This window comes from Sinohyriopsis cumingii, chromosome 17 (assembly GCF_028554795.1).
Source record: "Sinohyriopsis cumingii isolate HCF-2022 chromosome 17, ASM2855479v2, whole genome shotgun sequence".
NCBI lineage: Eukaryota > Metazoa > Mollusca > Bivalvia > Unionida > Unionidae > Sinohyriopsis > Sinohyriopsis cumingii.
Window position 1 is genome coordinate 115273375 of NC_142977.1, and position 14497 is coordinate 115287871.

Genomic DNA, 14497 nt, shown 5'->3' on the forward strand with positions numbered 1-14497 from the left:
GGAGTCAGAAGAAAAGAGGAATTCTTCAGAAGAAGAGAGGGATTCTTCAGAGGAAGAGAGGGATTCTTCTGAGGAAGAAAGAAGACAGGTGAAGAAAAAGAAACAGGAGAAAAAAAGAAGAAGGGAAGAAAGCGAGGAGGAAGAAGAAGAGGAAAAGAGTGTGACGGTGAAGAAATTCAAAAAACAGTGAGACTAAACAGGAGAAAAGAAGAAATCAATGAACTTTTAATTAAAGTGTTGTGTTATGAATTGTGAATTGGATTGTAACAATGATAAAAGAATAAATTAATGATATAAGGTAAGTGTCTTTGAGTTTTGATTTTAAAATAAGAACGTACACTCACGCACTCATACACAGACACGTACTATAGGGTAAAATGGGCTGTTGAATATTTTTTTGAGTTATTGGCAATTTGAAATTGTATATCTTTTCGAGAAATGTGGCTGGCCCTGAAAAGGGCCTTTTTTATTTCGGTGCAGGGGTGAGTTTAACCAATCAACTTTAACTGCCTTATGCCTTTGCCACGGCCAAGGCCTACTTCTGAACTGCGTAATGTTGATGATGATTGGGTTGAAATCACTAAGGGTGGTACGGTAGGCTTAGTCACAGGGTTGACGTGTTTAGCTCGGGAAGGTAGTATTCTCTTCGGTCGTAATAAAGAAGTCTGATACATTTGTTTCAGACTTCTTAACTCCGCTAAAATGTCCAACAGTACCGTGACCGTTTGATTTTCACCCTCTTGTTTTTTTGCTGCTACTTCTTCTTGCTGTTGTTGCTGTTGTTTTTTTCTTACCTCTTCTTCTTCTTGCTGCTGTAGGAGAAAAGCTTGTTCCGCTTCCTTTTGTCGTTGTATAAATTTCTCCAATTCTTCTTTCTGTCTCTGTCTAAAATTCTCCACTTGCGGTAATGAAGAAGATAACGAAGGTTCCGGAACAAATTCTTGCGAGGAGAGAAAATCCACAAAATCCCAATTCACCTCTTCTGAACGTAAGTCCGGGTTCCCTTGGGCGGTCTCCCCTGTTGGTGCACCCCATTGGATCGTTTTCTGAGTTTCCGTCATGTTGAATCACTGTCGCATAGATTGACTGCACACAAGCGCTAGCGAATCTATATTGACTACGTGACGTCACAGACTGTTCTCTTCGGATTGGATGCGGGCTGACTGAATTCTGTAACGCGTGTTCGGATTGGTGAATGAACTCAATCCGTTTCAATCCTTTCTGTCCCTATAAATAAGCGCAGTTCAATGCATTGATTCACCTATTCTCGGAGCCTCAACATGTGGACCGACGTTGAATCTTCAACCCTTGTGTCAACAATGATGTTCAGGACGGACATGCTCATGTATGTCCGATCCAAGTGGACCGTTGTCCACAGGACCAGCAGCAGCCTGTGGATAAGAAGAGTCTATATAGAGAGACAAGGTTGCCTCAAGAGGACTCTGATGTATGGCCCTGCTGTAAGACGAAGTTTGAGGACAAGAAGATGTCGCAAATGCCCTTTATGTTAAGGGCATATTAACATAAACCAAAGGCCCTTTTCAGGGCCAGCCATATATCTCGAAAAGAGATAGCCTTTCCATTGCCTACCCCTTTTTTTTAAATTCAAATTTAAATTTTTAAATTTAAAAAATTTAAAAAAAAAAAAAAAAAAATCCCATGTTCAATTTCCCTTGACGCTAATCCGACCCAAGATTTTTTCTCCATGTTAATTTCCCTTGACGTTAATCAGACCCACGATTTTTCTCCATGTTAAATTTCCCTTGACGCTAAAGTGACCCAAGGGTGTTTTTAATGCTAATTCCCATTGACGCTAATCCTACCCCCTATACTACTCATAGCACGTGAGCCAGTTTAATGCCATCTGGTTTGAAATACAAGCAGCTGTGATGTGTTATCGTATCTGCTATGGTTATTTCAATGTTGTTTCTGCAATAAGTATTATGTGATGGAACTTACAAATATATTATATAACAAATATACCGTAAATGCCTTTAAAAACTCTATAAATATATTATGTAACAAATATACCGTAAATGCCTTTAAAAACTCTATACATATATTATGTATCAAATATACCGTAAATGCCTTTAAAAACTCTATTTACTCAGTATGTTCCAGAATTTATGGCACGTATTTGGGGTGATTATTTGTAAGTATTTTTTACGTATGTCGCTATCATGAAGATTTAAGGTATAATTGACAAAATAGTATGTGTTTGAATTTTGTTTCGATTTTTTACAAGATGTTGTGAAAATATTCCACCGACTTTCCTTCAACTCCATTTTCGTGCTGTTGATTCTGGGAAACTGCTTGCTGATGTTCAATGTGGCCGGGATGGTGGCATTCTCTAGCAAGTACATGGAAGTGGAGTTCTATGTCCCTACGTGGAAGGCAAACATTCTAATAGGTAAGGTCTTAAATATGGGATCATATAGAAATGCTTACTCGACAATAATTACATATTTTAGCAACCTTTTATAACAAGAATTTAGATCGGTTCAAATCACATCATGCCATGCCAAAGTCTGGAGGTTTTGCGATCATGACATCTTAAAGGAAATATTCATATAGTCATGCTCCATTGTTATGCGTTTGTTAGTATTTGTTTACAATGGCTACAATACAGGTATGTTACTAATTTTTTTAAAACTTACTATTTCATAACTATTGTAATAACCAGTGTGCTAACAATTTGTAATAACATTAGTGCTAACAATTTTATTATATGAATTAATTATTAAAGATTATAGGATTCAGAAAGCAATGAAGGCTCGCTATTGCCGTGCATTCCATTTTCAAGCCTCGCTACAGCGTTCATTGCCGTGTATTCAATTTTCCAAGCTTCATCATTTCATGAATCCTACAAAATATGAATTTCAGTTCTAAACAAAAAGAAGTTTAATAAGATGCTTGCAAGAATAAGTAAACTGTAACTGTATTATATAGCACGTTTTGGGGCGGATCCAGAAATATCCTTCAGTGAATCCTAAACGTGGTATGTGGGATAACACCCCTTGGTGGCGGTTGAAGGAGAGTGAAGCCTACAAAAGCTTCTGCACTATTAGAATTTCAACCTTCAAGCAAAAAGGTTTAAGAAAAACTTATTCTAGGAAACATTTTAACGACTGCGGCGAGGAAGGAGGGATGTAAGGTACGCTAACTCAGTCCCACCCATATCCCTCTGCATCCGCCATTGAGTTTCATAGATCCCGTATGAACACGAATTTATGATTCTCTGTAATGACAGGCATATAAATCAATTATCAATCATAAATGAAATATGAAAATAATGATAACAAGTATTAATAATCCCTATTTTCTAATGAAATTAAAATGGTACACAATTTCATCTGAATCCTTTCTTCTTTTTCTGTTTCTCTCTCCCTCTCGCACCGCTCCGGTGGCCTAGTGGTTCGAGCGTCCGCATCGGATGCGATACGTCGTGGGTTCGATCTCCGGTTGAGTTTTACCAAAGACTTACAAAAATGGTGCTAACAGCTGCCTCGCTTGGCGCTCAGCATTAAGAGGTCAGTGTAAGGACTGGTAGGCCTGGTGTCAGGATAATGTGACTGGTTGGGACATTATGCTATATGTCTGCGGCATGATGCCCCAGTGCTAGACATCACTGTAAACTGCCACATTGCAGACATCGTAGCCTATTTGACTGAAAAATTGTTAAAGCTACGTTAAAAATCCAAATCACATCACATCACATCACATCACATCACAGCACAGCACAGCACAGCACTCCATCTCGTGCGTAAGGGAAAAATACGCAAAAATCTTGAGTGAGAGAGAAAAACAAATTGCGCTGGACGAAAACCATAAAACATTAAAACCAACAAGAATATGGTTCGTCGTAACCGTATGTTTACACTTTGTTTGGGATCTATCTACAGTGTTCATAATATCAATGATACATAATTCCAACAGCCTGTCGATACGATAAGTTAAATTTGTCGGTTACGAGGTACACATACTGTAACGTATTTAATGCGCTGATGTTGTTCTTAACCCCCCCCCCCCAACCCCCAAACCCCCCCCCCCTCTCTCTCTCTCTGGATTATCGTAGCTAGATACGGGCGAAAATACATGAAAATATGAGCGTTGGCGATTTTCGCTTACGTCATACCTATTAATGATTGGTAAAGTTAAGTCAAACCGTCCAAAAGGAGAGAGAGAGAGAGTATTTATAATCTTTATAAGTGTTAATTAAGCAGAAAAATTACTTAGATCAACTGTAAATATATTAAAATAATTTAATTACCTCTTGTTGGTTCGTCATTTCGCTTAGTTTCTATTCCACGCTAATTTCTATACGCCAGAACGTGAATGCCTGAGAGTTCATGTTCAGTGTACAAAAAGCTAACCGTGTTTGTAGTTCACTGCTTTCTTCATAAAAACCAGCTTTCATCTTTAAATGATAAGTGGTTCCTATATTGATTTAATAAATGTGAATAACAAAAGAAACTAAAAAAGAAAACAATAAACTTAACAATTTGCATATGTAATTTCGAACAACAAGAAAATGCATAGAACTACATTTTTTAGCTGACACACTCGCAGGGATGAGAGGAGTTCATTCACTCGATCAATACATAGTTGACTGGAGCATATCGTAACTCCGTTGAAAGGGCAATATATATATATATATATATATATATATATATATATATATATATATATATATATATATATATATATATATATATATATATATATATATATATATATATATATATTATTTATTTATTTATATCACTCGGCAAATACTGTTCCTAAATGTAAAATATATGGATATACAAAATACATGAAATATTGTTGAAATGAATATTCATAGCTCTACCTGTTGCTATCACGTGTATATTGTTTTACTTCTTCCAGGTGCAGTTGCTGTGTTATCAGCATCTATGGGCACAGTGATTGGCGGTTGCGTCGCAACAAAGTTCAAGCTCCACCCAGTCACGTGCTTTAAGCTGCTTATCTTTTCGCATTCTGTCGTAGTTGCTCTGAATTGTGTAGGTTTCTTCTTGGGATGTCCAACACCGTCACTCGTGGGATTGAACAAGGATTATGATGAGTACGGTTTCATACTCAGATTTATCACGACAAAAATATTACCAATACTAAACTAAAAATAATATTCCTGTTGTTACTACTACCAATACTACTACATTTGTCATCTCTTCTCCCACTATGACCGTGGAGCGATACTAGTCATTATATAATTAATTGTGTCTTTTTATATACACATTAATACGTTTTAAGATCGTTTTAGATCCTTTGATACTACAGATTGAAGGATATTAATGATTGGAAAATGGAATAATTAATTCTGTCATATATTTTCACATACGTTTTTAATTGGCAACCACATCATACCATTCAAGAATGTCTTTCTCCAGCCGGAAAGCCGTCAACACAACAGCTGCAACTCAAACCTGTGAAAGTATCTGTAACTGTGACAGTAGGGACTACTTTCCTGTTTGTGGATCCGACGGTATGAATTACTTTTCTCCTTGCTACGCCGGATGTGCAACAATGAATAAATCGGTGAGAGAAATTTGTGTTTCTTGCTAAATTGAACCTTGTGACCTGAAATAATGACCATTGCTCCCTGCTCCCGTTTTTCGCCAAACAATATGAAATATGATACCGTTATTTTAAAACGAACACAACTTGAAAAGTGCAGGAGTGTGTGATATTAAACGAATTATTTCTTTGTGAAGGATATATTTTGTGTTTAAAAGTTTTAATTTTAATGAAATTCTGCTTTTGCTGTTGTTTTTTTCCATTTAGACCAACGTGTATTAAACGTTACGGTGCCCATGTACAACCAAGGTTTCTAGAAATAAGACTATTTATTTACTCAAGACACAAAGCTCTTCCATTTCCCCTATTTCAGGCATATGGTAACTATCAGATACAAACTGTGCACGCCATTTTCTTTCGTTTACAATTTGCAGACCATTGAAGGCTGTTCCTGTATAGGTGTTAATGGTACCGCTATGCCTGGTCTCTGCAAGTCGGAATGTGGAATGCTGTTCCCGGCACTGGCAGTAGGGGCGATCACCAATTTTCTTTCTTCATTCTGTATTATGCCTATGTTTACTGTCCTCATCAGGTATTTACATGTGTGTGCCTTTATATGTGTTTGATTCTGTTCTATTATTTTCTGTATCGTCTATTTGTTTGTTTCAAATTGTGTATGTTATGGAATATTTCATACGATCATTGAGTCTACGTCAAGTGCAATTACAAAACAGAGACAAGACAAACAATAACACAAAATAAAGCGTTGAATTATGAAAGTTCAAAAGACTGTCAAATGAATGTATTGTTTGAAAAAGTTCTATGCCGCGTCTAACTGATTTCAACTTCACTGATAAAATGGGATGGGTATTGACTACCATTAGTAGGAACAATAAAAGCCATCAATTGTCTTACAATAAATTAATGCAAGCGTAGATTATATCCCGGGCATTGCATTATGTCTTAATAATGGAAATTACAACAACAATACTACTACTACTTCTACTACTACTGCTACTACTACTACTACTACTACTACTAATAATAATAATAATAATAAGAATAATAATAATAAGAAGAAGAAGAAGAAGAAGAAGAAGAAGAAGAAGGAGAAGGAAGAGAAGAAGAAGAAGAAGAAGAAGAAGAAGATGATGATGATGATGATGATGATGATGATGATGATGATGAAACAGTATTAATTATACGTGAGTGAGTGCTCAAGAACACAATGAACGACTTATTTAATTGAAAACAGTGGAGGCTGTAAACAGATGATAATCTAATTGCGTCTGAGTGACCTACTGAAGTCTTCTTGGTTTAAAATATTTGATTTCAGTGTTCAAAGTCGGCGTATCTAACAAGATTACATTTCTTTTGCCTGGTTTCCGAAATCCATTTGGGGTTGTCAGCAATTGCGTTAGTAGTTTACCAATGACGGTATGACTAGATCAAGAAAAGTGTTCTTCAACTTCTTCGTCATCCAATCAGATCTGCAAAGGTTGTATTTGCTTCAGCAAAGAGTTAGTGCGAGTCGAAAGAACCTAGGAAAGTTACAAACTTGTTGCATTCTTTCTATGGTTTGCAGATATCTGAATCAACCCCTGACACACGCAATCTCCTGCTGAATCCAATACGCTTGATAGAACTGCTAGTTACCATATAATTTCATAAAATAACAAATAAGCAGATTTTAAATCTTTTTTGACTATTGTATTTATACAATATTGTGTGGTTGAAGGTTTTAAACAGACGGCTTGTCATCAAGTGGTTCAAATATATTAATAGATACCTATCATATAGCTTTAAACATTCAGCGAGGATTTTGTAAACATTTTGAAAGGATATTTTGCCACGTCTCATTGTATCAGCTCTTTATAACAGCAACATATTTATTAAAACAAATGTCATTTTATAAAATATTTGAAGGTAATTTATTCTCGTTATAGAGATATCATTTACAGATTATTCAGGCAACTAATGAAATTCATTTTAAATAACTTGTATCTTTTTGCAGATGTGTACAACAGTCAGATAAAGCGTTTGCAGTGGGATTGTCTGCATTTCTAGCGACGCTATTGGGTAAGTAGGGTACAATAATGATTGTAAGTAAAGATTTCAACACACTCTTGGTCAGTGGGTACGCATTTAAATTTATTTGCAATCATCTGATTATACTAGACACGGCTGCCATCTTGAGCTTGATCATACAAAGGCTTTGGTGAATCTTTCCTACTAGAGTCAGTTTTTTCGTGTCTGATTTCCATCACATAAGAATGGGTCATATTGATCCCTTCTGCACGCAGTTTTCATGCCTGTTCTGGGTCACATATGAACAGGCATTACCAATCCCTTCTGCACCGAACTCTCGTGCCTGTTATATGTTACGTACCAAAAAGCAATATGCGTCCCTTCTGAAAGACTCACGGTACTAGTTCAGTTCCCATAGTAAACCTATGCAAACACAATGATATTAAAAATTCAGTAACTTAAAAGTTTTGAGTGCTCATGATCAAATCTATATTCATCAGTATAGATGAAGCTTGGATGTCAGTTTCTGTATTGAGGAAAGGTTATGAGCCACGGCATTTTCTGGACGTGCATGTGTTTGAAACATGTGCTTTCAATTCCGCACCAAAGAGTCAGATGCTAATATTAGTAATGAGTGTTCCAAACTCAAGACTGTAAAAGAACTGAAATTCCATCAATAAAACGATGTCTCTATCTTTTTCACTTACAACTAGGATAAGCTCTCAAACGATTTTTTTCCTAAAACATAACTTACATTATTAACCAATCCTGGTCATCAAAACTCATATATAATCTATGTTATATTCGCCCATTTCCAGGCTGGTTCCCATGTTTTCCATATCATTAGAACGGTGTTTCCTGAACGGGACTATTTATAATGAACGGTATTCCTGTGACTTTTTGGCAGCATGGATTCGTTTGGTAAAAGTGGACCCTTTCTAATATAAAAACATAACAAATTCTTGTGATATTTTCACGTATAAGCTTTTAGTAATTTGATATAAGGATCGTCGTATGTATTAGGGGTGTGTGTGTGTGATTGATATTTTTAATGTAGCTTTAACAATTTGATCATATCCCTAAGATGACTGCAGTGTAGCTGTTAATAGTGATGTCCAGCAGACATGTAACATCGTGTCACACCCAGTCACATTATCCTGACACCAGGCCGACCAGTCCTTACATTAACATCTTAATTCTGGGCACCAAGCGAGACAGTTATTACCATTTTTATGTCTTTTGTATAATTCGACCAGTGTCTGAACCCGCGACCTTCCGCATCCGAGGCGGACGTCCTAACCACTTAGGCCACCGAAGCGGTCTTGTTAGGTACGTTGGTCATGTCTTGTTTTACCAAGTAGTACACGCCAAAATCTACAACTCAGAAGTGCGTCCTCGTACATCATACGAATGTGAATCACGAGTCTCTGGAATGTTTGGTTGTTGTTGTTGTTCTAGGGCTTAACGCCATTTTTCAGCACAAGATAGGTTATTCATGGCGGCCAGTATAACTGGTGGAGGACGAACCCTGGAAAAACCAGGGAAGAACCACCGACCCACGAGAAGCTACTGGCAGGCTTTCCCACGTACCCACGCTAGCCGAGCCTTAGACTCGAATCCACGCAGACAGAGGTGAGATGGCAGTGATCCGGAACGGTGAGTGCTTTAGGCCACTCGGCCACTCGGGGCCCCTGGAATGTTTGGTCGTTCGTTGACTGAATGAAAACTAGTTGCGATAATAGTGCCTTTAACAAACCTGCAGTTCACAACAACTGGTGATTGAGGATCGACAAAAATAAGGAAAACGTTGACCTCAAGCCAGCCTCACTCAAGTGTTCGAGATTGTTCTCTTCACTTGGACGTGACTGCTGTTAGACCTCTTTGCTTGTTGCAAAAAAAAAAAATGTTATGGTGCCAGCGATGGGATATTGGATAGTTCAGTGATAAGTTTGTTGTTGTTTTGTTTTGTTTTTTTTTTTTTCTTATTTTTTTTTTTTTTGGGGGGGGAATGTCATTCGAGATTTGCTTATATCTGCGTGTGTGCTCGTAATTTGATTTATAAAATGCCAAAATATGATCCTATAGATGTCTTTGATTGTAGAAAGACTCTTAGTAAATGTGAGCAGACATATTCTTTTATGAGCCAATACTGTTATATTCCTGCCGGTATGATATAATTTTGGGGTGGAGTGGAGTATGTGTTATTAAGGGTCGACTGGATCCTTCTATAAGTGATCACGCATTTAGCAGACACGTCGCCTATTGAGATGTATTTTGAGCTAGAAAAAATGCTTCGAATTTGATAATCTTGGATTTATGAACGACAAACAACTTTTTTTAATAAGTTTCATCCTATTCATCATTCGTGATATTATTGTTTTCTTCGATGATTGGTAAAAGAATAACCTTAAGAGAGACTTTATCTCAAACTAACCCCACCCCCGCCTCATCCTAAAAGCTCAATTTTACAGTTCTGCGCATGCTTTGAACAGTACTCATTATTAGTCATACTAATAATCGTTTATTTTTCAGCGGGAAAATTAATTTAATGGTGGGTAATTGCCTTATCTTGTTAGCAGGTAAATGGCTGGGTTAGGAACTGGTCATTGCTGTCAAACGGATTGAATCCACAAAGTCGAAATAATATTGGGGATAGTTTCGTGCACTATGAGCGATATATATTTTGCAATTAGTTTATTTGATTCTAAGATTCTTATGTGAAGGCATATATCACTTGGAAAATACTTTCGGATTAATCATGTGCAGTACCAACTTCGGTAAGTATTGTCAGAGGACGGACACGTATTTCCTGCTTCAAGCAATATTTATATAAGTTAGGATTGGCTGGTGTGTTCTTAGAGAGACCGTCAAAAACTAAAAACAGTGAAGTTTTGAAAGGCCGATTAGTACCGTTCGTATATTTAGCTTTTGCATCAGAGCTTGTCTTTGGAGTTGCTTTTGCATCAGATTTTGTCTTTGGAGTTAGTTATAAGAATGAAATATGACATAGTTATAAGAATGCAATATGACATCTTAAGTTGTGTTTATTTAGATGTTGGTGAACGCGTTCTTTAGCTGCTGCAGTTGTGTATCAGTTGCGATGTAGAACGTGATAATACAATGTCAGTATGTATTGACTGATGGACGAAGTTGAATTAGGTGCTAAGCGACATATGGTCGAGATACGTTGTCCTGTAGGAAGCGTTATCACTGTATCTTATCTTAGATCTGTCGTAATTCGGCTGGGCAAGCCTGCGTTTTTGACCTGTTAGAGGCCTGCTTGTTGTGAACGGTGGCTGTAAGAGGGAAATATCCTAATGAAGCTTGTTAGCTGTCATGGTAACGTGAGACTATAGACGTGACATGGTCTGAATTAGACGAACTATATTTATTGCTGTTTTGTATGGAAACTCTATGTTTCGTTGTCTTCATTTTGGACGATTTGTGGCTGATTAAGGTGGCGCTCTACAGTTTCGTATTTTGCAATGGATTAGATTTTTAAAGAAAAATAAATTCTCAGACATTCCTCACGGGTTATCCTGGCATTTAAAAAAATGTATGTCTTGAGTATTGGCAAACGAATGTTTAATTCCTTTGATTTTGGTACATGAATGATGGGTAATATTAAGGTTACAGAATATATAGCTTGACATTGCTTCTTACCTGTGCTACTATCAAAACGGTGTAACCTCATACTGGTCATTTTCACTTTCTGGACATCAAATGTAAAACAAAACATACAATAACTTTTCAATGTTTTATATTTTGTAATTTATTCATTGCACGTTCAGACTGTGATATCGCCTACTCTGGCAAAAATATTTTTAAAAAAAATATAAATAACTAATAAAGGCAGTATACTTTATACTGATTCATGCTGGTTTTCGTGCGCATTGGAGCTGCCATTTCGGTTAGCTTTGCTGTTAGATCATGCACAGTTTCCATAAGTACAATAACGAAGTTTTAGCCACAGTACATGAAAGTACCATAGAGGTATGCGAACAATATCACTACTGTGCATGTTGTAAATTCAAACAACATCACCTTGCACCTTTTACACTCTCAGAAGCACGTATTATCTGCAGCGCGCAACTGGGATTATGCATTGTTGTCGGACTGTCAGCACTATGAAGTTGTCATTGTGCTACGGTTTCTCTGGAAAACTGCAGGAAGTGCCTGCGTGTTTCACCAGTTTTTTGGTAGCCTGGTCTTTTTTCGAAAGATATTTCATGCACAGGAAAAGTAGCATCAGGGAGAGGCTGTTATTGTAGATCAGTTACTTCGGTAAACAGGCAGTCAACTAAAAAAGAAATGCAAGTGACTTTTGAAATTGATATCTTCTTTTTCATGTTTAAATTTGAGTTTGCTTGATAAGAGTTTGACCCATTTGAAGTGATTTGAAACCTGTTGTTAATTGTTACGACCCTATGGTGTTTAAGTAATAGAGAAAACAAAACTAACAAGTTTAGTAAACTTCAACAAATAATTATAAAGTGAAAATTTGAAAGGATGTTAGAGTACTGTGAATTAAATCTCAGATAATCCTAAATGTTCTATCACATGTCCGTACGTATAGAATGTTACGAATGCATTCCAAGAATCTTGAATGTGCTGATGCACCAGTAGTCTTTAAGTATCACAAACATATAATCCAGAATATCTTTGAATGAGTTCTCAATAATCCCTAAGCTGTGTTCTAGGCCTAATGTTAATGAGCACTTTGTAATTAAAATACATACTTTAAATAAATAGTTCCTCAAACATTAAAACTAAACACAACTAAAAATGATTCCACTAGACTTACATTAAAATAGGAATGATTGTTTTTGTATCCTTCATTATTATATACATCCAAACTTGACCTGCGTCGCTGTAAAAATTTCTGATCAGAAACTGAATCATCTTAATGAAAATTACACCACATTGTAAACAAGACCTTAAAACAATAGAACGCCCAAGGATAAACCCATGGTTTTGAATTCATATCAAAGTAAACATGTTAAATGTGGACTTCAGTCAGTTAGGTCCAATCTCCCACCCTTAATTACGGACAAAGGTCAAACACACAACTTAACTTAAATATACATAATATTAATCACAACTGTTAACAGTTCTGAGAGCCCAGTCAACGCAATGTCGTTTGTGTTTGAATTTTAATGTAGTTTGTGATCGTTCATTTTAGGTTTTGAGTTGTTGAGTGGTTATACTTTATCTTTTATTTGATGGTAAAAGGCAGATTTAGAACATCATATCCATGGTTTCTGAGTCATATTTATATTCATGTTTGTGAATAAAGAATAGAGACAGTGTATGGAAGGTATTTCTAAAACAGGGTAATGTGTTAATTACTAAAAACAGGCGTTATAACGTGAAATATTCTCCAGGCATTATGGCAGTGTAGAGTATTTGCCTAAAATGGTGTTCTCGGGAAAAGTGTTTAGTAACTTGAAAGAAGACTAGTTTTCTGTATTAGCATTCCGGTCCTTATTTTTGTACGTGGCATGAATGCCGATCTAAAGCTTACAAAAGCATAATAATACATCATAGTAAAGTGAAGTAAGAAAAACCATGCTATTGTGCAATTGAAGTCTCGAGAATGTGTGGTTAGTATAAGTAGCGAGTATATCACCAACTCAAATGTACATATTTTGCATTCTGATTGGTTTATAAGAGAAATAAATCCTAAATCAGTGGAACAATATATTGATAATTGAGGAATAAGAGATAAGCAGCTTGCACGTAGTTCGATAACGCAGTGACTGCAGTCTATTTATGTATGTAACTGGACAACGCAATGATTGTAGTCTATGTATGTATGTAACTGGACTACGCAGTGACTGCAGTTGATGTATGTATGTAACTGGACTACGCAGTGACTGCAGTTGATGTATGTATGTAACTGGACAACGCAGTGACCGCAGTCTATGTATGTATGTAATTGGACAACGCAATGATTACAGTCTATGTATGCATGTAACTGGTTAACGCAGTGACTACAGTCTATGCATGTATGTAATTGGACAAGGCAGTGACTGCAGTCATTGTATGCATGCATGCATGTATGTATGTATGTATGTATGTATGTATGTATGTATGTATGTATGTATGTATGTATGTAACTGGACAACGCAATGATCGCAGTCCATGTATGTATGTAATTGGACAACGCAGTGACTGCAGTCTATGTATGCATGCATGTATGTATGTATGTATGTATGTATGTAACTGGACAACGCAATGATCGCAGTCCATGTATGTATGTAATTGGACAACGCAGTGACTGCAGTCTATGTATGCATGCATGTATGTATGTATGTATGTATGTATGTATGTATGTATGTATGTAACTGGACAACGCAATGATCGCAGTCCATGTATGTATGTAATTGGACAACGCAGTGACTGCAGTCTATTTTTGTTTGTAACTGGACAACGCAATGATTGTAGTCTATGTATATATGTAACTGGACAACGCAAAGATTGCAGTCTATGTATGTATGTAATTGGACAACTCAATGATTGTAGTCAATGTACATATGTACTTGGACACAGCAGTGACTGCAGTCTATGCTGTATGTAATTATACAGCGCAATTATTTCAGTCTATATTGTATGTACTTGGACACAGCAGTGACTGCAGTCTACGTACGTATGAAATTGGACTACGCAGTGATTACAGTCTATATTGTATGTAATTGGACAAAGCAGTGATTGCAATCTATTTATATATGTATGCATGTAATTCGCAGTCTGTGCGTGTATGTAATTGTACAACGCAATGATTACAGTCTATGTTGTATGTAACTGTACAACGCAATGATTGCGGTATAAGTATGTATGTAATTGGACAAAGCAGTGATTGCAGTAAATGTATGTGTGGTCCGCCCCTGTGGCCTAGTGGTTAGAGCGTCCGCATCGGATGCGGAAGGTTGTG

The 14497-nt window shown here is 36.7% G+C and overlaps 1 protein-coding gene across 1 annotated transcript in view; it reads left to right on the forward strand.

Moving 5' to 3' along the window:
- Positions 1 to 14497, forward strand: part of LOC149779709 (solute carrier organic anion transporter family member 2A1-like) — a 61195-nt gene that overhangs the window by 25915 nt on the left and 20783 nt on the right. Inside the window, exons 5-9 of the mRNA XM_089940562.1 lie at positions 2246 to 2410; positions 4888 to 5083; positions 5409 to 5556; positions 5970 to 6127; positions 7550 to 7614. Of these exons, the coding sequence (XP_089796688.1) occupies positions 2246 to 2410; positions 4888 to 5083; positions 5409 to 5556; positions 5970 to 6127; positions 7550 to 7614 (732 nt within the window). The remainder of the gene's footprint in view (positions 1 to 2245; positions 2411 to 4887; positions 5084 to 5408; positions 5557 to 5969; positions 6128 to 7549; positions 7615 to 14497) is intronic.